The sequence below is a fragment of the Condylura cristata genome, unplaced genomic scaffold (genome assembly GCF_000260355.1).
Source record: "Condylura cristata isolate star-nosed mole 26May11 unplaced genomic scaffold, ConCri1.0 scaffold00007, whole genome shotgun sequence".
In the NCBI taxonomy this organism is placed as follows: domain Eukaryota; kingdom Metazoa; phylum Chordata; class Mammalia; order Eulipotyphla; family Talpidae; genus Condylura; species Condylura cristata.
In genome coordinates, this window is record NW_004567108.1 from 17,151,849 (window position 1) to 17,173,687 (window position 21,839).

At 39.8% G+C, this 21,839-nt stretch overlaps 1 protein-coding gene across 1 annotated transcript in view; it reads left to right on the plus strand.

The window, feature by feature from the left end:
- Positions 1-19,917, plus strand: part of WDR70 (WD repeat domain 70) — a 186,890-nt gene extending 166,973 nt beyond the window's left edge. The window contains exons 14-18 of the mRNA XM_004678100.2: positions 1,852-1,952; positions 3,592-3,671; positions 6,005-6,121; positions 8,292-8,454; positions 19,756-19,917. Coding sequence (XP_004678157.1) covers positions 1,852-1,952; positions 3,592-3,671; positions 6,005-6,121; positions 8,292-8,454; positions 19,756-19,843 — 549 coding nt within the window. The 3' untranslated portion in view covers positions 19,844-19,917. The remainder of the gene's footprint in view (positions 1-1,851; positions 1,953-3,591; positions 3,672-6,004; positions 6,122-8,291; positions 8,455-19,755) is intronic.
- Positions 19,918-21,839: the final 1,922 nt, after the last annotated feature.

Consider the following 21,839-nt stretch of genomic DNA (forward strand, 5'->3'; position numbering starts at 1 on the left):
TGGGGATGCAGTTTGAAACAGGACACCAGGGTAGTTATGACACTGAAGCAAAACCTTGAAGCAAAAGTCCTGGCTCCCATGAACTTATTCTAGGTAGCGGTTTATGAAGTTATGTTTATGACTCTTCTCATGTTTCCCTATACCTGGCCATGGCCATCTGGAAATTTCCAGTAGTCTAGACATGGTTCTCAAATTAGTCTCAGTGGTGGAGCACCTGAAAATCAGGCTGGGCTTTGCAGACCGTGGACTACTGATGTACTTAATTCCATCTTACCAACCAGGCAGTTTTATTAGGAGAAAATGTGGCTTTTCTACGCTTGCATTGAGAGATGTTCTAGGAACATATGTGCAAAACAACACCCCCTCCCATCCCAACTGTAAATGATTTACTATTTTCAAGTTTTCTTTTAATATCCACTCACTACTGTATACATTTTCTCATTTTTAAGCACATACAAGCAGACATTGAAACATAGGGGTGATAGAGCTAAGAAAGATAGTAAAAAGAAAATGTAAAATTGCATTTTAAATTAATTTTCCACATGGATGGGAAAACAGTCATCCTCATTTGATTTTTTTCCCGGTAGATCATCTTAACCCTTTCAAGTGGTACGAAGTTTAAGAAGCTCTCATCTAGAATTTATCAGGCAAGAATGAGAAGCTCCTCAGACTCTTATTTTTCCACCTTCATTTCTCAGGGTCTCGGAGAAAGATGTGTAGCCATTTAACTATAATGCATAATTTTTTGCCAGTCAGGTGTGAGCCAAAATTTCTATCAAAAGCTATCCCAAATTCCCAAGTATTCTGTCTTACCTAAAAAATGGGACCATTAGGGAGAAGTAACCAAAGAAATTCAACCCAGAGTAGATTTGGGGGACAGAAATTCCATGATTTTCATTGTGCTTTTAGCTATAAAGTGGCGATACCTAGTTACAACTTCCTTCTTTGGGCCTCAGTTGCTATGGGATAGATTCTTAATAAACGTTACATTGATGCTTCCACTCATTTCTTATTTTATCATTGAGTTCTGCACAACCCAGCACACAGTGTTCTGCCTACCAACTTAAGCATCAACTCCCCCCCCCCTTTATTCTATCACTGCTGTCCCTCACACCTCTGCCCTCTTGCTGCAGACAAAAATTAAAAGCAGGTTGTAATTCTTACAGAGAACTCGTGATTCTCTCTGACTCCAGAGCACCACTTCCTCATCAGTAATGAATTCAGAGGATGGTAACTTCCAGTGAACCTTCTCTTAAACAGCTTTTCATTCAGGTTAATGTCAAGTCGTTGTATTCTGTATCTCTGCTTTACTTCTGCTGTTGCCCTGCTGGTTTATTTCATAGATAGGGAGATACGATTCAGTGCCTGTAAATATGTATTGTTCCTGAAAAAGCTTTATGAGATTTGGATCTTTGTGAACTAAAAACAGTAACCACCTGGCCTCAATCTGCTGTCCAGAGGGACATATTGTGTGTGTAAGAGCATGAAGCACTAAGATCTAAATCTGTTTCAGTGGTAAGCAGGACTGAATTATGTGGGTTCGGCATTCCAAGATGCCAGCCTCACATGGCAGTGGAGCTGGGAAAGCCGAACTTTGTGATTACAAGGCTGTCAGGAAAGGAAAGACGTCAGGCAGGAAATAATCTTTTTTTTTTATTTCACAGGGTATCACATAGGTAGTAAGTGGTGATCTCAGGAATCTGACCTGAAGGTTTAGAAGCAAAGGCCCCACGTGCACAGGTGGCCATCGGGACAGTGTCCTGTGTGATAAACCAGCCCTCAGCGTACAGCCAGGGCTTTCCCCATGTTTATTTGGCCTCTTTAGATCACTGCTGTATCTTGTCCTTTCAGAGCGTCGTCCGCTGCCTGTGGCATCCAAAACTGAACCAGATCATGGTGGGAACTGGAAATGGATTGGCTAAAGTCTATTATGACCCCAACAAGAGTCAGAGGTATTTCATAAGTATCGCCTGTTTTAGATGGAAGACAACAACTGGGGCATGGGGTTTTTGTTTCACCCCTGCTTTTACTTATTTCCCCCTTTGATGGGGATCCACCCTTTTAGAAAATGCAGCTGGCACAGAGTAAAGTCACAAACTCTTAATATTGTGCTCTAAAGAGGATTTGGATATCGTCCTTGATCAGAGAGAAGTCAAAGTGAAAGTTTCCTGAGGATTTACAGTTCTCTAGCTGAAATGTTGAGGGGAAGGGAGGGGGGCGAGTCCTGCCCACTCTGCATACCACCCTGGTCAGTGGCAGTTGCCTTGGTGCATGTAAGGGATTAACAAAGCAGTGAGCTAACCACTGGTAGGAAATGGAAATGGCCAGTCCATTCCGTTCCCTTTCTGTGTAGGCTTTTATCAATTACTGGTTTGGATGTTTAGCAGAGTGGTTCTCTGCCAGCAGAAGCAGACAGCCCAAATACCTTCCCCGTCAGCCTCCTGTCCAAGCCAAATGCCAAACTGAAGCATACCCATGTATTTCAAAGGTCTGGAAGCTTCACTAGTGTCTCAGTTCATCCCTCAGTTATTTCTCTGTCATAGAAGTGGACATCACCATCCCCCAGAAAGGACGGTTTTATTTCTCTCTGTCAACATACAATTCTGTCTTTAGAGTAGCCCCTGGTTGGCTAAGTATTAAAATTCAGATGCAAAATTCACTATGGACCCGCAGAAACCTGCCACAAAATCTTTTTGTTTTGAAGTCCCATATCCTTTTTGGAGAAAAGAAACCTACCCTCTCCTAATGCATATTCATTGATTATAATTTGATCCCAGATACAAGCAGACAGTCCTGTTGTTCTGTAGAAATTGCTGGAATAGGACTGGAACCATTGCCCTATTAAATAAAGTTATATGCGATGGTATTTAAGAGCGACTAGGATTTTGTTTGCTTTTTTCAACAAAGAAATTGAAAATGCTAATGTAATCAGGATGAGAAGGAGCCTCTTTTGCTTTAGAAAATAATGAACTCCATTTGCCAGCACCCATTTAGAAGACACTGTCTCTGGAATCATTAAGAAATGTGCTTATTTGTATTTGCTGCTCCTGAAGGGGGCTCCTAGGGCCGAGGAGTGGTGCCGTGTTCCCGGCACACTTTTGCACGATCCCTCACATTCTTGGGCGGTAGCCCCTTGGCAGCAGTGCCAAGATGACTCAGTTCCAGACTTGCACTTTTGGATCTGAGATGTAGACAAATGCCATTTGGGCTGCAGACCACCCAGATTGCTTTCATCTAGGACATAAACTAAAATTTGAACCCCGTGAACTTTAGGGTAAAAAGGTTGGTTAATTATTATTAATACCTCTTTAAGTTCTTAAGACTTGAGGTTACTTCTATAGATTTTTTTCCCCCCCGACTAGAGTTCTGTTGCCCAGTGACCGCTGTAGTAACACTTTCTGGCAGACTTGCTTTCCCATAAGTTTAATCCCTTATCACCAAGGGCTGCATGTATTGCTGTTCCTTAGAAAGTCAAGAGCTTGGCCAGATGGTGCACACAGAGTTTATTCCTGAAAGTATCTAATGCTCTTCACAGAGACTTTCTGTTTCTAAGACCAAGTAAAGAAAATAATTTGCTCTTAACCTTCTCAGGGGAGCAAAATTATGCGTGGTTAAAACCCAGCGGAAGGCAAAGCAAGCCGAGACTCTCACCCAGGACTACATCATCACCCGTAAGTTCTTAGCACCATGCTCCACCCCACAACCCTCATCTGCCTTCAGGTGTGTTGATCTCAGGCTTCAGAGACAGAGAAGCGCTCCATGCTCAGGGTATCTTACAGAATGTCCCATTTTTCACATGGCCAGGACTGCAAAGCGTGTAGCAGCTAACCCCGTCAGCTTCTGTGACTCATCACAGAGACAGGATTATTTCATGTAACTTTCAACCCAAAAGGGAAAAGGCATTCTGAGCCTCGTGCTCTGCTCCATAGCAGCTCTTTAAGGAATAACAAACAGTTCTAAGAATAAACAAGACAGACTGCTGGGCTTGGAATCCCGAGACCCGGATTTGTCCCACACACGCCCTGTCTGGCCGTGTAATGTTGAACAAGTACATTTATCAGGAGAGTGAGGAGACTAGGTGAAGGGCCTTACCCAGCTCCTCTTGAAATCCTGCAACCAACTGGCAGGCTGAACCAAACATATACAGGTCAGAAATTAACTGCCTGGGGTATAAGCAGCAGCTACCAGGACAGTGGCTTCCTGCGGGCTTGTCACACAGCCACATGAACGTGGAGCCACTGTTTCAGACCTGCTACATACAGGTAGTGGCCAGGAAGGAAGTCTTGGCTGCCATGGCCGTTGTCACTAGCAGGTGTCCTTAGCAGGAGACTTCACTGGTGTCTCATTCTTTTTTTTTTTTTTTTAATTCATAATTTTTTTCTTTATATCCTTTACATCATTGTATATTCCCTATAAAATTCTCACAAGGGATCATCATGCTCAGTGAAATCAGCCAGAAGGAAAAAGAAAAAATATCGAATCGTTTCACTGATAGGAGGAATACAGGGGAACCAAATTAGGCATCAGGAGAAAAAAATAACAATCACAATAATAATAATAGTAGTAGTAGTAAAACAACAAACCTAGCAGCAACCATAAATAAGAGACATTCTGCAAGGGAGGGGAAGAAAAGGGATCAGAACAGGGGAGAGAAGAGCACAAGGGACTCTGGTGATGGTTCATGGGTGAACTGGTGGTGGGAATTTTCTGGTGTCTCATTCTTAAGTCCAGGGGGCGCTAGGCCGCCAGGATTTCTCCTAGTGGTGGGTCTCCTATGAGGTGGAGTCTCTAGGAGCTCATGATCTGTAAAGAGATCCCATAACACTTTTTGCAAGAGTTGAAGTGTTAAAGTCAGTGTCACAACCAGTCTAGCTCATGTAATTACACGCGGCCTACTTAAATTCCTCTAGTTGTTTGAAGTGAAAAGCTATTTTCCCCCTCCTAAAAATACTGTCCTGTCATCGTTGCCCAGCAGAATCACGGGTAGCTGTGTTTCTCAGCTCCCCTGACTCAAGGCAGCAGTGTTTTACGGGCAGGTGATACAGTTCTGGCCCTGGTGGCAGCAGGAGTAGAGAAGGAGTCTGTCTTCTTCATATTGTAAATTCGCTCTGGGTCCACACTACCCCATTTCCCTCCCTCCCTAGTCTGCTGGAAAAAGTTTGCTCTTTTAAAGAAGGTGTTAGTCCATATGTAAGGATCCAAAGAATTATTCCGGTCCTTTTTTGGGACCGGAATAGTTAATAGGTAAATCTTCCCCCAGTAATCTTCTCCGATAAACTATGTTGCATGATTTCCCTTTTAAATCCATATTTGTATTTTAAATTTATATTCTGAAATTTAATGCTGACTTTGAATAAACAACCAACAGGAATTGGAGAAACATTATTTTGCTTTTTGTTCTTTTGTTTTGTCCACCAACTACAGAGAAGTGGGGACATGGTCCCCACCTTGTCACCATTCCAGCAGGTTCAGGCACCCCCTGCCTGCAGGGCAACCTTTATCCCAGTTTCAGTGGGCTAAGTGCTCCTCCCTTCCGGCGTCAGCGTTGCCGACTCCTCCTGAGAGGTGGTCACATTTCATAAATGTGTGAAGTGATTCCAGTGTTTATGAGGCATCTTGAGGGAACTTCAGGGCTGACAGACATTATGGACATTTGGGTCCAGTAAGGAAAAATACGATGCAGCCCCATGAAGTGTTTCTTTTCAAAACCGTAGAAATTAAGTTTAACTGCTACCCAGGGTTTGGAAGCTAGGGCACCTTACCAGCATTGCCGTGATAGCATGTGACAGTATTTCCTGAGTGCCGTTAGTTGCCAGGAGAGGTGAACAATGAGTCTGGTCTCAGCAACATTGGTTAATTGGTTACAGTAAGACTGTCTTTCATTATTAGATGAAGGCTGTCATTATGATTTCCATTTCATCTTTTAGTTAGTCATGCCTTAGCTATGTTTTTGGATGGAAGGGTTATTATTATAATGAAATTTTTCAAATGTGACTTCTTGTAGCTCATGCCTTGCCTATGTTCCGTGAGCCCCGCCAACGAAGCACAAGGAAACAGCTGGAGAAGGACAGACTGGATCCCCTGAAGTCTCACAAACCTGAACCTCCAGTAGCAGGCCCAGGTGACTGTGACCAAGCTAGTGACTCCTGCAGTGGGAGATGGATGACCGGGGTGGGGGTGGGGGGATGATTGAAAAAGAACTGGGGGGGTCCTTTGAGCCTGGATGCTTCTTTGTCTTTAGAGAGACTTTACTAAATAGTGGCTTTCAAATATTTTAAATATCAAAACTTTTTTCTTTTTTCTTAATGATCTATAGAATCCCAGTGTATAAAACTGATAAAAATGGAGCTGTTCTCTACTAAAGTAAAGTAACCTGGAGTTCTTTCCACTTGTCTCTAACTTGAGCCCTTTAAGTGACCTCAGTGGAACCCTGGGGCCCCCAGGGAACCCATTGTTAAAACCACTGTCTTCAAATGTAGCTTAATACAAACAATATTGGGCACTGTGACCAGAATCCAGGCTGGATTAGCATACACAAATTGGCCACCATTTAGATCTGTGCTGATAAAACAGAGCTGTCCATTTTCCTAGGTGAAAAATAAAAGTTTCTGGTTTTTAAGAAAGTCCGCACAGGAGGAAGCATTGACTGTCCTCCACCTTCCATCTTTACTAATGTCCTGTTCTCAGTCATCACCCGTCTAGTTTCCCTTTGCCCTAAACTCTCAAGCCTATAACTCTTGACTTGTTCACGTATCTGGACCTGAGTTCTGTAGCTATTTCTACTTGATTTGCTCCTTCAGTACTGAAGATAGTTTACAAATCTACCTCAATTTTTCTGCTGCCGTCCTAATCAGTAAACATTTTTGCCTGGATTATTGAAAATCCTTCCTTGTAAACACCCGATCTCTAACCATTTGCTCTTCTTCCTGCTTTGCCTCCACCCATCTTCAGTACAGCTTTTATTCAGAGCTCCTCTAGATTTCATGTTGCTGCTGCCCCAGTCCTCATAAGCTCTCAACATTCCAGTTGCATTTCTGGAGATTCAGGTTCTTTATAGTCAGATGCATCCATTTTCCAGCTTTCCATCTTACTTCTTACCCACTGATTTTCTGTTAGGACTTTTGGTTCACCCCTGCCCCATTATAATTCTACCCATTATAATTTCCTCTTTTTGTACTTTTTCACTTAAACTGTTCTGCTCATTCATTGAAGATAACCTGTTTTTTCTGAACTTCTCCAAATTGGACCCATCATCTCTAGAAAGCCCCCTTTGGTCATCTAAGCCTGAGGAAGTTTCTCCTTCAAAGTGCTGTGGTAGTGACCACATAAAATTCTTGGCAACTGATCATTAACTGCCGTATTTACTTTTTTCATACCTTGACTAACATAGTTATGTTTTAGTGTCATTTCATGTTTTTTAATCTTGTTGAAGTCATACATTTTTGAGTACTAGGCACCAGGCATGCTGGTGAGGATCCAGTGGGATCCAGCTTCCTGCCCCTAATAGTTTCCTGTCTATTTGTCTTCTCTCGACAGCAAGCCCTAAGATAATATTTGTTTAAAAGTAAAGTAGCATCTCACGAATATTTGTTATTTTTATTAATTGAATTTCAAATGATCATGCCTGAGGAATTTGTTTAAAGGCTGACACATAACATACTATTTGTAATTTTTCCTACATTGGTATCATGTAAATTGAGGACCAAATAAATACATAACCAAAAAAAGTCTCCTTCTATTTAAAAACTGTATGGAAAATTTGAGGCTTGGTGATGTACTACTTAATGGTTATCATACATGCTTGAAAGCAATGGCTGAAGAAACCCCAAGATTCTCAAAACCTTGATTTTTTTTTTTAAAGATGTATTTATTTACACATACAGAACTGGTGTATAGATCAGAGGTATAGGGGCGGTAAGAGGATTCACCAGAGACAGAGTGGGGAGCAGAACAGGCAGATCGATGAAGTACACTGCTGAGGGGAGCAGCCCGCAGGTCAGGAGAGGTCTGCCTCGCCATGTGGGTTACCTTAGGGGTGGGGATCGATCTCATACTAAAGCATAGTGCTGCACTTAACCAGTTGTGCCACCAGGGAGGGCCCAAAAACCTTGATTCTTTAGGGAATGACAAAAACATAGTGAAGCTGTAGCCCCACTCTCATTCATGTAGCCAGTTACTTAGGACGCCCATGCGAAGGCATTCTCGAGCTTCTCAAAACAAACACTGTGTACGAAGACCTGGCTATCTTGGTTATGCTCACTCCATTTCTGCTTTGTTTCCCTTTGAAACAGGACGTGGTGGACGGGTTGGCACCCATGGGGGCACTCTGTCGTCATATATTGTGAAGAACATTGCTCTGGACAAAACCGATGACAGCAATCCCCGCGAAGCCATTTTGCGGCATGCCAAAGCAGCCGAAGACAACCCATATTGGGTTTCTCCAGCGTATTCCAAGTAAGGAAATAGCGTTTTAAAATAGAAAAATTACCATGGTTAAGGAATTGAGGAAACCATAACAATGGCTGTTTTAGGATTCTAACATCTCCATCTCATTTCTTATTTTATTCTTGAGCATGAAAAACTGGCCAGGTACTAAAAGTCTGGAAGCTTAGGCATTTGTGTCTTAATACTCTAAACTTGTTTTCAAAGACTCTCAGTGAATTCCTAAATGAGGCAACCTCATCAGTGATAGCTTAGTGTAAACCCATTATGTGAAGTCTATCTACTGGATTAAAAAGACGATCTCTGCCTAAGTGAATTGAGGAGGATTGCAAGCACATGAAGGAAGCAGTTTGTTGGTCCTTTTTAAAAAAGATTTATTTATTTATTCATACAGAACTGGGGTAGAGGCCAGAGATGCAGAGGGTTAGAGGCTTCACCAGAGACAGAGCTGGGAGCAGAACAGGCAGATCGACGAAGTACACTGCTGAGGGGAGCAGCGGGCGGGTCAGGAGAGGTCTGCTGCGCCATGTGGTCACCTCCGGGGCAGGCGGGAATCGAACTCATGCGGAAGCGGCTTTAGCTTCTCAGTGCTGTGCTTTAACCCTTTGCGCCACCAGGGAGGGCCTGTTGGTCCATTTTTAAGGGTCAACTTTTATTTGTAGTGACGTGTATGCCAATAACACTGACTCTTCAGATTTTTTTTATCTTAACATGGGTGAATTCATGGTGATCCTGAAAGCCACTAAACCATCTACATTTACACTAAGGAAGATTTTACTATTGTACTCTACTGTCATAATCATTGGGTTTTACATTTAAACTGCTGAACTTACAGAAAATTGCAGTAATACAGCATTCATGATACTCTTCACCCAACTCCCCCAACTGTTAACTAACACCTTATAGAACTGTAGTAGAATTAGTTAGCCAAACCACAAATTTGACATCAGTGCATTACTATATATCAAGCTACAGACCTCATTTTCCCCCAGTTTTCCTACTTATATCCTTTCTTTGTTCTCTTATTTCCCCCCCCCTTTTTTTTGGTTAAAATTGCTTTGGCTCTTTGGGATCTTTTATGGTTTCATGTAAATTTTAGTAATATTTGCTCTATTTTTTTGAAGGATACCACTGAAATGTTGATTGGGTAAGATAGATATTTTAAGAATGTTAATTCTTCCAATCCATGAGCATGGACTATTTTTCCATTTTCTTGTGCCTCCTTCTATTTCTTTTAGCAAGTAGTTTTCTTTGTATAGGTCTCCTATGTCATTAGTTAGATTTATTCCTAGGTATTTAACAATTTAACACTTTTTGATGCGGCTGTTAATGGGATTGTTTTTCTTGGTTTCTAACAATGATTTTAGTTCATTATTTTCATATAAAAATGCAACAGAGTTATGTATATTGATTTTCTACTTTGCCACATTACTATACTGATTAATTGTTTTTAACATTTTTAGTGGGGTCCATATATATAATATCAGTCATGTCATCTGCAAATAGTGATACTTTTACTTCTTTTCCAATTTGGATTCTTTTTAGATATTTCTCTTGCCCATTGCTCTACCTAGGTTTATAGTATTACTAATCTTAAACTGTAAAAGTGAGGGTGGGTATCCTGATATACCTGATCTTAAAGGAAAAGTTTTTAGCTTCTCACCATTCAGTATGGTGCACACTGAAGGTTTGTTACACATCACCTTTATTATACTCAGATAAGTTCTTTTTATCCCCACTTTATTAAGAGTTTTTATCATAAATGGATGCTGAATCTTGTCAAATGCTTTCTCTTCATTTATTGATATATTTTTTTGATTTTTGCCTTTCCTTTTGTCAGTATGGTGAATTACATTGGTTGATTTCCATATATTGCACTATCTTTGTATTATTTTTCATACCAGAGTAATACTGGCCTCATGAAATGTGTTGGGAATACTCCCTCTCCCTCAATTTTTTGAAAAGTTTGAGAAGGATAGACATTTGAGATGATTTCTCAGAAATAACTAGTAGAACCATCTGGTCTGTGCTTTTTTTTAAAGTGTGCTTTTGATTACTGTTTTAATTTCCTTGTAATTGACCTGTTCAGGTTTTCTATTTTCTGCTACTTCAGTCTTAGAAGAAGATTCTCAATCTTTGAGAATTTTACCATTTCTTCCAGATTTTACAGTTCGCTGCTGTAAAGACATTCATCGTGGTGTCTTACACACTTCTGTAGTTCTGAGGTGTCTAGAGTAACTTTCCCCTTTTCATTTCTGATTCTGTTTTTTAGCGTTTTCTTTTTCCTGCGTAAGTCTAGCTAGAGATTGTCTATTGTATTTATTTTCTCAAAGGCCAAGTTTCTGTATTTTTACAAGTAGTTTCTTACCTTCTCAGAAAACAAGAAATTCCAAGCTCGTCTTTGTTTTTCTTGCCCCAGTTCCAGGATCAATTTCAGGTTCCATTTCTTAGAGAATGATGTTTAGAAAACAAGAGCTTGATGCTAGATGTGCTCATTGCTACTAATATGTCATTGCTTCTAGGTCCTCCCAGCTGATAAAACTCAGAAATATGTGTAGGTAGTAACTTCCGCATATGCACACAGCTATATTTCTGCACATATCTTTGTTCATAATATTTTTAAAAAATTTATTTTATTTATGAATACAGAACTGGGGTACAGACCAGAGGTGCAGGGGCAGTGAGAGGACTCACCAGAGACAGAACTGGGAGCAGAATAGGCCAACTGACGAAACACACTGCTGAGGGGAGCAATGGGCGGGTCAGGAGATATCTGCCCCACCATATGGGTCACCTCCTGGGTGGGGGAATCGAATTCATGCTGAAGTGGCTTTAGCTTCTTAGTGCTGTGCTTTAGCCTGCTGTGCCACCAGGGAGGCCCTCTTTGTTCTTAATTTTAAAACCACAAGAGACTGGAATTTATAGGTGTACAATCAATAATGATTACAGTTAACACTAGACTTTATTTCTTTTCATTCCTAGTCTTAATGGACCTTTCAGAGAACTTTGCTCTTTTAATATGCACCTTTTTAAGGCTCTCATTTTCTTTTCCACCCAGTTTTGTCACCTTACATTTACTGCATACTAAGTTCATGGTCCTGAGCATGGTGCTGTGGCATGTAATTTGTTAGCCAGATTGCAGTGCTATTTCTCCTGTGCTCACCTGCTAGAGTCTATGTTTACTGCCAAGTGGGAAAGTGTTTGAAGGGAAGCTAATATTTAAAAGGATCTTTTCATAAAGGTCACTGTAATTGAGAATGTGTGTGTGGTTGTTTTTCTTCACTGCAATTGACTTCTGTCGGTGATAAATGAAGATTTACTGTATCTCACTTTATTATAGAAAAGCTTAATTAGAAATTTCATGCATTTACTTGGTTGCATCCAACATATACTCACTGTTATTCTCCAGTGATGATGCAGAAGTGTCTTTGAACACTTTTCATGTATCTATTGAGTATTTAAGTTTCATTCCTGGCACTAGCAACGTAACAGCCGTGAAAGTTTTAAACACAGCGGGATCACAGAAGGCTCTTGTTCAGCCACACATGGGCAGATTCAATTACAGTTTCTTGTTAAAAGATGTTGCTGGAGGGAGGGGAGAGAGTAGCTGACTGGGGAGTGGGCAGGATATAGATCCAAAATGCTATTAGCTTACACATTAGACAAGGATAGATGTGTGTGGGAGCCTGGACGCTAGCCAGCAGCCTGCCAGCCTGCCAGCTCTGTCAGCCATGGTCACTTTCTTGCCAGAAAAGCTGCCATTATTGCTGATTCAGTCAGTTTAATTTTCAGAGTGCTTATCTTGTCGGACTCGGGATATGTTGATGTGTCTATATTAAACTATCATTCCCATCTAGAAAGGATCCATTTAAAGTCATGTTGCATTAGTAGGCAATATTTAAAGAGGTCACTTTGTGAATGAGTGAGGTTTATGTACTCTTTGTGTCGGGCAGTCATAAACCCACAGAGAGAAGTGTAACTTCCCTCCGAGTTATGTTTAGGTGATGGAGCATCACTGTCAACCATGTTACTACATAAAAGCCAGTGTTTCTAAAAATGGTTTTGTGGGTCACCCATGTCAGAGTTGGAGTGGGTGTGAGAAGGTTAAAAATGCAGATTTCTGGACACTACGTCAGGCCAGGTAAATAGAATCTGTTACACTAGGGCTGGGAATCTTTACCTTAAAAAGTTTCCCAAGTGAGCATTCTTAATAGTAAAGTTTGATAATAACACAAAGTAATCATTTAAAATAAACCACAAATGGGCTCTCCCTGTTGGCACAGTGGGTTAAAGCACAGCACTAAGAAGCTAAAGTCACTTCAACATGAGTTTAATCCCCGCCCCAGAGGTGACCCACATGGCGCAGCAGACCTCTCCTGACCCGCCCACTCTCCCCTCAGCAGTGTGTTTCATCAGTCTGCCTGTTCTGCTCCCAGTTCTGTCTCTGGTGAGTCCTCTCACCGCCCCTGCACCTCTAGCCTGTACCCCAGTTCTGTATGCGTAAATAAATAAATCTTAAATTAAAAAAAAATAGCCAGCTTTAAGGAAGTTCACGTGTACAGAAAGAGGTTACACACAAGTATGGAGATTCATACACTAAAAGAACTTCTGCAAGGTTTTTTTTTTTTTTAAACTAGCAAGCTACTCTGGTTGCATTTAATATATAAAAATTATTTCACCAGATACATTCCATATATAATTTTTTTACACATACCTAATACACTGTGCAAGAAACTAGCCAAAGCAAAGCATATAATAGTGACATTTTTACTATACTCACACTGTGCTAAGCATATATTATTCATTTAATCTTCATAATAACCTCATGAGGTAAGTGGGATGTTGTCCTCACTTTACAGGTGAGGAAGCTGAGGCTTCTAGTTCACCAACACCATTCAGAAAGCAGGTGGCAGAATTGGGATTTGAAGACAGGGGGCCTGGCTTAAGAGTCAGACTTCTGCTTTTGGCTGTTAACAGTTAGTATCTTCTCATCATGAAGCTGATAGTGATTAGTAGGAGCATCGAATGCTAATGAAGCTCCAGAGAGGCTGGTGTGAAGCATCTTGGCATCACCGAAGAACATGGAATCATAAGTACTGGGGTTTGGTTCCCCCAGGCAGTCCCCAACTTTTATATGTGTTTTTGAATAGAAACCGTGGCCCACACTACTTTTTTATGACCGTGAACCCAGAGAAGGTGGTGGAGTCCCTGGACTACTATAGATCTGTGCTCTGTAGAGATTTTCTCTTACTAACATGCTTCCCCACTTAATGGTCAGTAGCTACCGATGATGTCAGAGGCTTCCTTTTATTTTCCTTTTCCTCTCTATCACTCTTGGTTTCCAATGTTCACGGGCTTCACATTTGCCCCTTCCTGCACCCTCACCCAGTCTTTGAACTGTAACACATAGCATTGAGTTTGTATTCTCTTTTTAATGATTCTGAAATATGTTTATCTGTTTTCAAAAATACTGTGTTCATTTCCTGAAGAAAAGAGCACGTCATTTTTCTAGAAACATCCTTGTTGCCTGTCATCTTCTTATGCATCCCTAATATTTAAAAAAAAAAATCTTTGATTTGCTTTTCACCAGAAAGAAGGGACCATCTCAAGTGGAATCTTTTGGTCAGGTCCTTTATTTAGTCTTAATAATTCTGCAATTGTGATTAGTGGGTCAGAGTTCATCTGGGCCATATTCATTCTAACAGGGTTAACAAGTGTGTCAGATTGTCAAGTCATGGCTATAATTGACTTTGGCTTTGAGGTTTTCCTTCATAATAAACAATGGGCCCTGAGCCAAAAAATCTTGTGGTTTATACTCACATACTGATGACTAAATAATACAAGTGATTTCCCCTCATACTCATTCTATTACCCTGGAACTCGATTTGTGCTTTTTGAATGAATCATATCGGAATAACATCCATAATTAAAAAGAATTTGAGCTGTGGACTTCCCATTACATTGAAAACATTTTGAAACTTCATTTTGGCTTGAGCAGTAGGGGAGGAGTGTAGAAGGCTCAGGACAGAGCTTAGTCAGAAGAGTCAGGACAGTCCTGCCAACACTTTGAGTCTCTTTTACAAACTGTGCACCCCAAAAATGGCCTTTTAGAAGATTGCTCAGGGAATCTATTATGACTGAGTCTTCCACACAAAATTCCTCTGGATAGAAACACTGAAGATGAACTCAATTTTCATTCTCCTATTTCCTAAAGCACACAGATGCAGGAAACGACTTACTTTGTACAAATAACCTTGAAAACTGAGCTTAAAAAAATTTTAAGGGTAGAGTTAATTAGCACAGAGTATCAGTTAATCGGTTTATAGATAAAAGAAAGACACGTGCTTAAACTTCTATATTAGCTTTGTAACACATTACTTATTAACAAATGCAGAGTTTCATGAAATAAAACAAAATCCCCTCATCCCTCCTCTGATTAGTTTATTTAATGGAGAGCAGCAATAGCTATGTTACCGTCTAATCTGCTTTTCTTTGTAACTCTAGTTAAACAAGTTGACATGTAGTCAACTGAAAAATGTTTTCTGTTCTCCACGTGAGTTAATCAAACCAGAAAATAGCAAATTTCACATCAGCCCTTTCTGAGTGTAAGGTTTCAGTTAGCACCTAGAAAAATGGTTAACTGTGGGCCATAGACCAGTTAGAGTCAGGATAAAGCTGATAACAGTAAGGTGGGGGCTTTCTTGGTTCTCGGTGAGGACTGCAGGGTGCCCTCTAACCCGTGAGTATCCCTAGGGATTATACTTTCAACTGGATGGAATGTGTCCTTTACCTCCTTTTCTTTGGGTAAGTCCCTTTACCACGTTTTGTTTTGATCGAGGGAGATAGATATGTTGTGAAGCTAAGTGGACCACTTCCTGTCTCTTGGAAAAGGAGGTGTAGAATTATGGAGGAACTGAATAAAGACAAGGAAGGGTGGATGATGGATGTGATTTCTCAAAGCAGTGGAATATATTTCTTGCATATTATTGACAGATAATTTTATTTCCTGAGTTGCTGCCACATCTTCAATGGAAGTACCCGACAGAGACTATGTTAAGATCAGCATACAAATTCTGTTTTTTCACGCAACCCAAGATGGAATTCATTTTATTGCCAGTGATGATATTAATAGAGACTTAAAAGATTTATGTTGTTAATTTATTGGTTTTTTTATTGGATTTAAAAATAGGAATTTATGGAGGATTACTTGGGCTTTGGTGATAGGTGAGGTGTGAACCCATGCCACTAAAACATATATAGTACAGCGCAGTGTTAACATAAACACAATTTTAAAAAAGTAAATAAAATCAGGAACTTCTGTACCAGCTTTTACGTGTTTTCAAGTCTGTTAGCATTTAATCTTTTTGAATGTGTCATTTTATTCCTGTTTGACATTGTTGATTTATTTTTATAGTAGGTTTCTATGCCAAGGGTAAATTAAGCTGTGCCCTCGGGCAGAAACCTTCTGGTTCTGTTCCTAACTGTGCTAGAGGTTGCCTAATCATCTCTGTGACTAAAGAAATCCATTTTAAATGCCCTAGCTAATTCTGAATTAAATTTTTTTTGTCTTTCTCATCCATGAACTTCCAAATTTTTTCAAAAGAATAACTGCTGGAAGTAAATTCAACATAAAAATTTCTGAGAAGAAGGAATAGCTGTAGTGTTCAAAGTTATAATTCTCTCATCTTGCTCCTATAAAACATTGGCATTCCTTGGACTAGACAGAGATGTTCCATGTGCTAACGTGAAATAATCTTTTTTGAAAGATCTGTTAGCTTTTATACCTTAAATAACATACAGTTTTTGGGGAAGGTTCTGAATGCTACTTAGGAATGTTGGTTGGGGCGGAGGGAGCACGCTGAGTGGAATGAGGAATGCTTCCTCTGTGGGTCACGTCTGCCTTCAGCACTCCATCCCCACTCACAAGCAATGGAAAACTGCTCCTAGAGCGGGCCTGCGAGAGCGCCGCCTCAGACTTCCTTGGTTTACCAAGTCTTCAGCAATGCCATGCAGGTCCAATTTCTTCAGGCTGGAGGAATATTTTCCTGAAGTTGGAGGTAGCTCATTTTGTATAAGAATGTGTTAGGAGACAAGTTCTTACTCTACAAGTTGGTGTCAGTCCTCTGCTTTTCTCCTTTCTCTGCCAGGGGAGGGCGGTGGCTCTCGGCAGGGCCTCACACACAGGTGGGCCACTTCCCTATACTGAGAGGTAAGCTTTGAAGTTAGAGTAACCATTTAGTGCCACAACATTTTGACACACTTATTGAATCCAGTAAAATTTTGAGTTTGTGGAGTGTATTTTTCTAGAGATATTACTATTTTTCTCTAAGGGGTTGGAAATGAGAAAACAAGGATCAGCCTGCACCACCAATGGTTTGAGAAACTGCTCTAGAAACGACCACAGGTCAGAGACTGAGACTCTCTCCATGGTACTTTCTTCTTTTCTTTTTTTTAAGGGGCTTTATTCTGCCTTACTCCCAAGTCCAAGAGCCTAGACTTTCTAAAAAATTAATTTAAAAATTTTGGTAAAATACACATAATGTAAAATGTGCCATCTTAGCCATTTAAAATACACATTTCAGTTCTGTTACATTGTTGTACAACTAGTCTCTAGAACTTTTCAAACTCTATACCCTTTAAAGAACAGCTCCTCATTTTCCTTCCTCCCACCCCCTGGGAACCACACTACCACATTCTTTCTGTCTTAGGATTTCATTACTCCAGGTACCTTACCGAAATGAAACTATTCCATGTTGGTGTTTTGTACCTGGCCTATTTAACTTAGCAGAATACCCTCAAGGCTCACATGTATATAGTATATGTTAAAATTTCCTTCCTTTTTAAGAAGAATATTCTCTTTTATGCATGTGCACATTTTGCTTATCTATTTACCAAGCCATAGACTATTCTAAATAATGCTGTGCTGACACGGATTTACAAATACTTCTTTCAATACAAACACTGCTTTCAAATTTGGACATGTATCCAGAAATGCAATTGCTGGATCACATGAAGTTCTTTTGTTAATTTTTTATCTTTCAGGTGACTGTACCATTTTACATTCAGTGTAGAACAAGCTACAACAGTGTAGAAGAGCTCTGTTCTACATCCTGAACAGTATTTGTTATTTTCTGGTGGAGGGGTAGGGGTAGGCTGGTTTTAATTTAGTAGCCACTGTGCAGAGTGTATAGTTTTATCCCATAGTGGTTTTGCTCTCCATGCCGAGTGATCAGTCATGCTGAGCGTCTCTGCTTGCTGGTCATTTGTACATCCTTGGACAAAGGCATATTCAAGTCTTTTGCCCATATTTTTAGATTATGTGTTTTTTTGTTGTTGATTTGTAGAAGTTATCCATACAGTCTAGATGTGAAGTCCACACCGGAGATACTGTGTGTATGCATTTTCTCATTCTCTTGGTGGCTCTTCCACTGTTGATTGATACACAGAAGCTTCTCATTTTACTTTAGTCCTATTTACCTGTTTTCCTTTGGCTTCTGCTGCTTTTGGTATCGTATCAAAAAAATCACTGCCAAATGTCATCAAACTTTACCCTTAAGAGTCTTATAGTTTTTGCTCTTATGTTTAGGTCTTTGATGCATTTCAAGTGAATTGTTTTCCTAGAAGAGAAGGACCTGCTTTCATTCATTGCCTGTGCATATACAATTTTGTCAGCAGCATTTGTTGAAAGAAGCCTGGCTCTTATGCTCACTTATTTCTTGCCTGGTCAACAAAGTGAAAGATGGCTGGCAAACAAGTATTGCTGGGAAATTTTGGATACCGGTTTATGCCTTGATTTTGGCAATTTGAGGGGAAGAGGGAATATGGCTATTTGAAAGCTAAGTGTCATGATTTAGTGTTATACACACACACACATGTCTGGCTGTTTTGCTGACATTATTATTATTTCAAAATGAAATTTAAAATAAATTTCATGGTGTTTCACAGAGCACCATCCACCTTTCAAACAAGCTGATATCCCCTAAACTAAAATACTTGGTGAAGAAAAAGGAAACTTGCGGTCAGGTAATTGAAAGTGTCAACCCCAGTGGGCCTGATGTACAAATTTACTCTGAATATTACTGAGTTCCATGAGGGTGGTGGGGGAAGAAGCTCTTTTGAAAAGCTAATGTTTTCCCTTTTTCCTTGGCCACTAGGAAACTCAGTGCTCAATTTCATGGTTGACTGCAACGCCCTCTCACTCTTTGGTTTTTGACTTTGTTTTCATTTGTTTTAATTTTCTTTATAAGTTTGTTGCATAGGGTATAATTAGCATAAACTTAAATATAAAATGCACCCATTTCAAGTTTTGACAAATGATATACTTGCCCAATAACCACTTCAGTCAAGATTGTAGAATATTTCTATCCTCTCAAAACATACTCCCACACTGCTTTTTTATCATCACTCCCTTTTTGCCCCTTGTTAAGTTGTTCCACTGATTCTATGCCCTTGGATGTTAGCCACCAACCTGCTATAAATACTTTTGGAAGTAGGTGGATGAAAGAATTACTTAAATGAAATAGTCATTTTAAGCCATCGTTCAATTTCTTTTTTTATATAAAAAAAAAAAAAAAAAAAGGTGGGGGCCAGCAATGCAACTTCTTAGTACTTAAGTCTCATTGCAACTCACATCCGTGAGCTGGTGTCTTATGAAGCATTGCCAGATATTTTTAGAAGACCATGTTCTTTTCCCCTTAGAATTAAATGCCTAGTTCAAAGGACTTCTAAAACCAGACAAGTTTGTTCCTGTGTGGGTCTACCCACACCTAAGTGATCAACATTTTTGCCAGAAGATGAGGTAGGTAATGAGCACCAGTTAGAAAGCTAGTGGTCTTTCTAGTAATTTAGTAAGGTATGACCTATGAAAATCTGCAGCTGTTTTTTGAAATATTAGAGCTGTGACTTGGTTGTAGATGTCATAGCAGTCTCTTGAAGTGACAAGTATAAGCAACTGAATTGTATTTGAAGACAGCAGGAGTTCTAGGAGGTTTCTTGAAAGATAGGAATTGTGATGAGCTTAACCATGAGGAATTGTAGCATATAATTTGTGTCAGAACAACATCAGCATCAGTATTAGTTGTGGATCACATACGAAGTCTGCCATAAGGAGCTATCCTTGAAAAGAATCTTTGGCTCTTTTCTTGAACACAGTGAAATTTCTGTTATCTTTTTCTTTGCCAGAAGTTTGACTGATATTTAATAATGAAATATAATTGGTTCTCAAATGTGTGTCCATTTGATGAAAGTGGCAAAGTCTAATCTTAATAGACAAAAATTGACTAAATTTTCTTCGTCCATTTAACTTCTTTTTAGGACTCAGCCCAAAACCATGTTTGCTCAAGTTGAATCTGATGATGAGGAGAAAAAGAATGAACCAGAATGGAAAAAACGCAAAATTTGAAGAATCTGCTGTGAGAGCTGTTTGCATGAATGAGGATTATTGGACATTTTTTTAGTGAAATAAAAATACATTTTTATGAAGAGATTTTGTCCTTGTATTATTGACCCATTCAAAAGACTGGTAGCTGTCCATAGCTAAAGTTATGTTTCATATTTTCTTACCTACAGCTATTAAAATGAGAATGAGTCTTAACTGCCTTGTACTTGAGGTATTTGCAAAACTTTATTCAACAAGTATTGGTTTTATACTGATTCTCATAACTTTGGGTGAGGAGAAAGTGTGTGCACATAATAGGAAATTTATATCCATCAGTTGATATTTCTGTATAACTCTACAACAGTTGTTTACATGACTGTAAATAATTAGGCTGAGTTCAAACTAAAAGCATTGGCACATAGGAAAGAACATGCATTTAATTATCCTTCAACAACAGAATGCACTGTTTGAGGAGTTAAGAAGCAGACTTTGAAGTCAGACTGGTTCAAGCCCTGATTCTGTCTAGGCTACCTTTGAAAGACTGTGACCCTCTCTCTTCCAGCCTCAGGCCACAATAGTTCCTCCCAGTTGGTTGCCAGAAGGGTTGGATGAGATATTCCTCATGGAGCAGTTAGTACAGCACCCAGAACACCATAAATATATAGTCAATTTTTGCTGTTTTTCAATAGGGCTAATAAAATATATTTGCCTGATTTGTGTTGGTATGAAAGGTATAGAAATACTTGTAGATGCAAGAAATATGTATGTGGAAAACATTAAGAATAATTCAAAAAGATCCTCATACTTCTGTGACTAGAAAACTAAAATAAAAGTTGGCAGTTGGTCCAAAGTGGTCATGAGTCAGTAGAATAAAATTCTGTGGACTGATTTCACATAGACCTGGGGTAGATTTTGCATGTTAAATACTCCTCATTAGACAATTACCTTTTTCAGTTCTCTTGTCTTTGCCCTTCATGTTCTCATTTGTCTTAGTGACTTAAAAAATAAGTGTGAATGATGATTTAAAATGTATGACAGAAAGCTCCTGTTTCTACAGTTCTCACATACCTTCCCACCTACACCCCCCACACCCCCACCAAAATTTCTTTTAACAACCACTCACACACAGCTTTCTTTGCTCTGTAGTTCTGAGGTAGTGACAATAGGCATTCTTTCATAGATAAATCCTGAAAAGCATCATTCTTGTAAACGATTCTGTCTTCATTGCATTCCCCTTCTCTCACAACCTAGCTGACAGGCTTAAGGTAATAAGTGGAAGAACTAACCTTTGCTGATGCCTGCTTTCTAATGAGTACTATCCTAAGCTTTCCATATGCAGTTGCTCATTCAATACTCACAAAATCCCCATAAGTAGGTGAAAGTGCTGAACCCATACTACAGATAGGACAAAAGTTCAAGATGTCGAATAACTGGTCTGACCTCACAGGCTTAGGACTGGATTGCAGAGGAGATCCAAGATCTCTCAGTGTCAATAAGTAATGACAACCCTGTGTTTCCTGTTCTCTTGCAATACTCTTCCTCTAAAACCAATTGCAAACCAATATTTTGATGCAGCTGTGCCGCATTTGTAAACGTATTGCTTCTTGGATAAAATCTGAAAACATTTCAGCTTTTTCTGTGTTAACACAAACACTGCACCATATGGAAGTATTCCTCTTGCACAGCCAGACATTGCAGTGTTGGCGTGGAGGGAGGAATGGATCTTGATCTTAGTGGTCTTGGCAGAGTCTGCTCTTAGTATGGAGAGAGAAAGGCAAATTTAGCATGAAGGTGATTTTCTCATTATTACCCACAGCACAAGTGAACTTTTTCATGTTTGAGCAGACCTACTTGACTCGAGTCTCATAAAATTTTTTTCCAAATGTTCAACATCACTTGTAATAAGGGAGATGCAAATTAAAACCATAATGAGATACCACCTCACCCCAGTGAGAATGGCACATCTTCAAACAACTAGCAACAACAAATGTTAGCGAGGATGTGGAGAAAAAGGAACTCT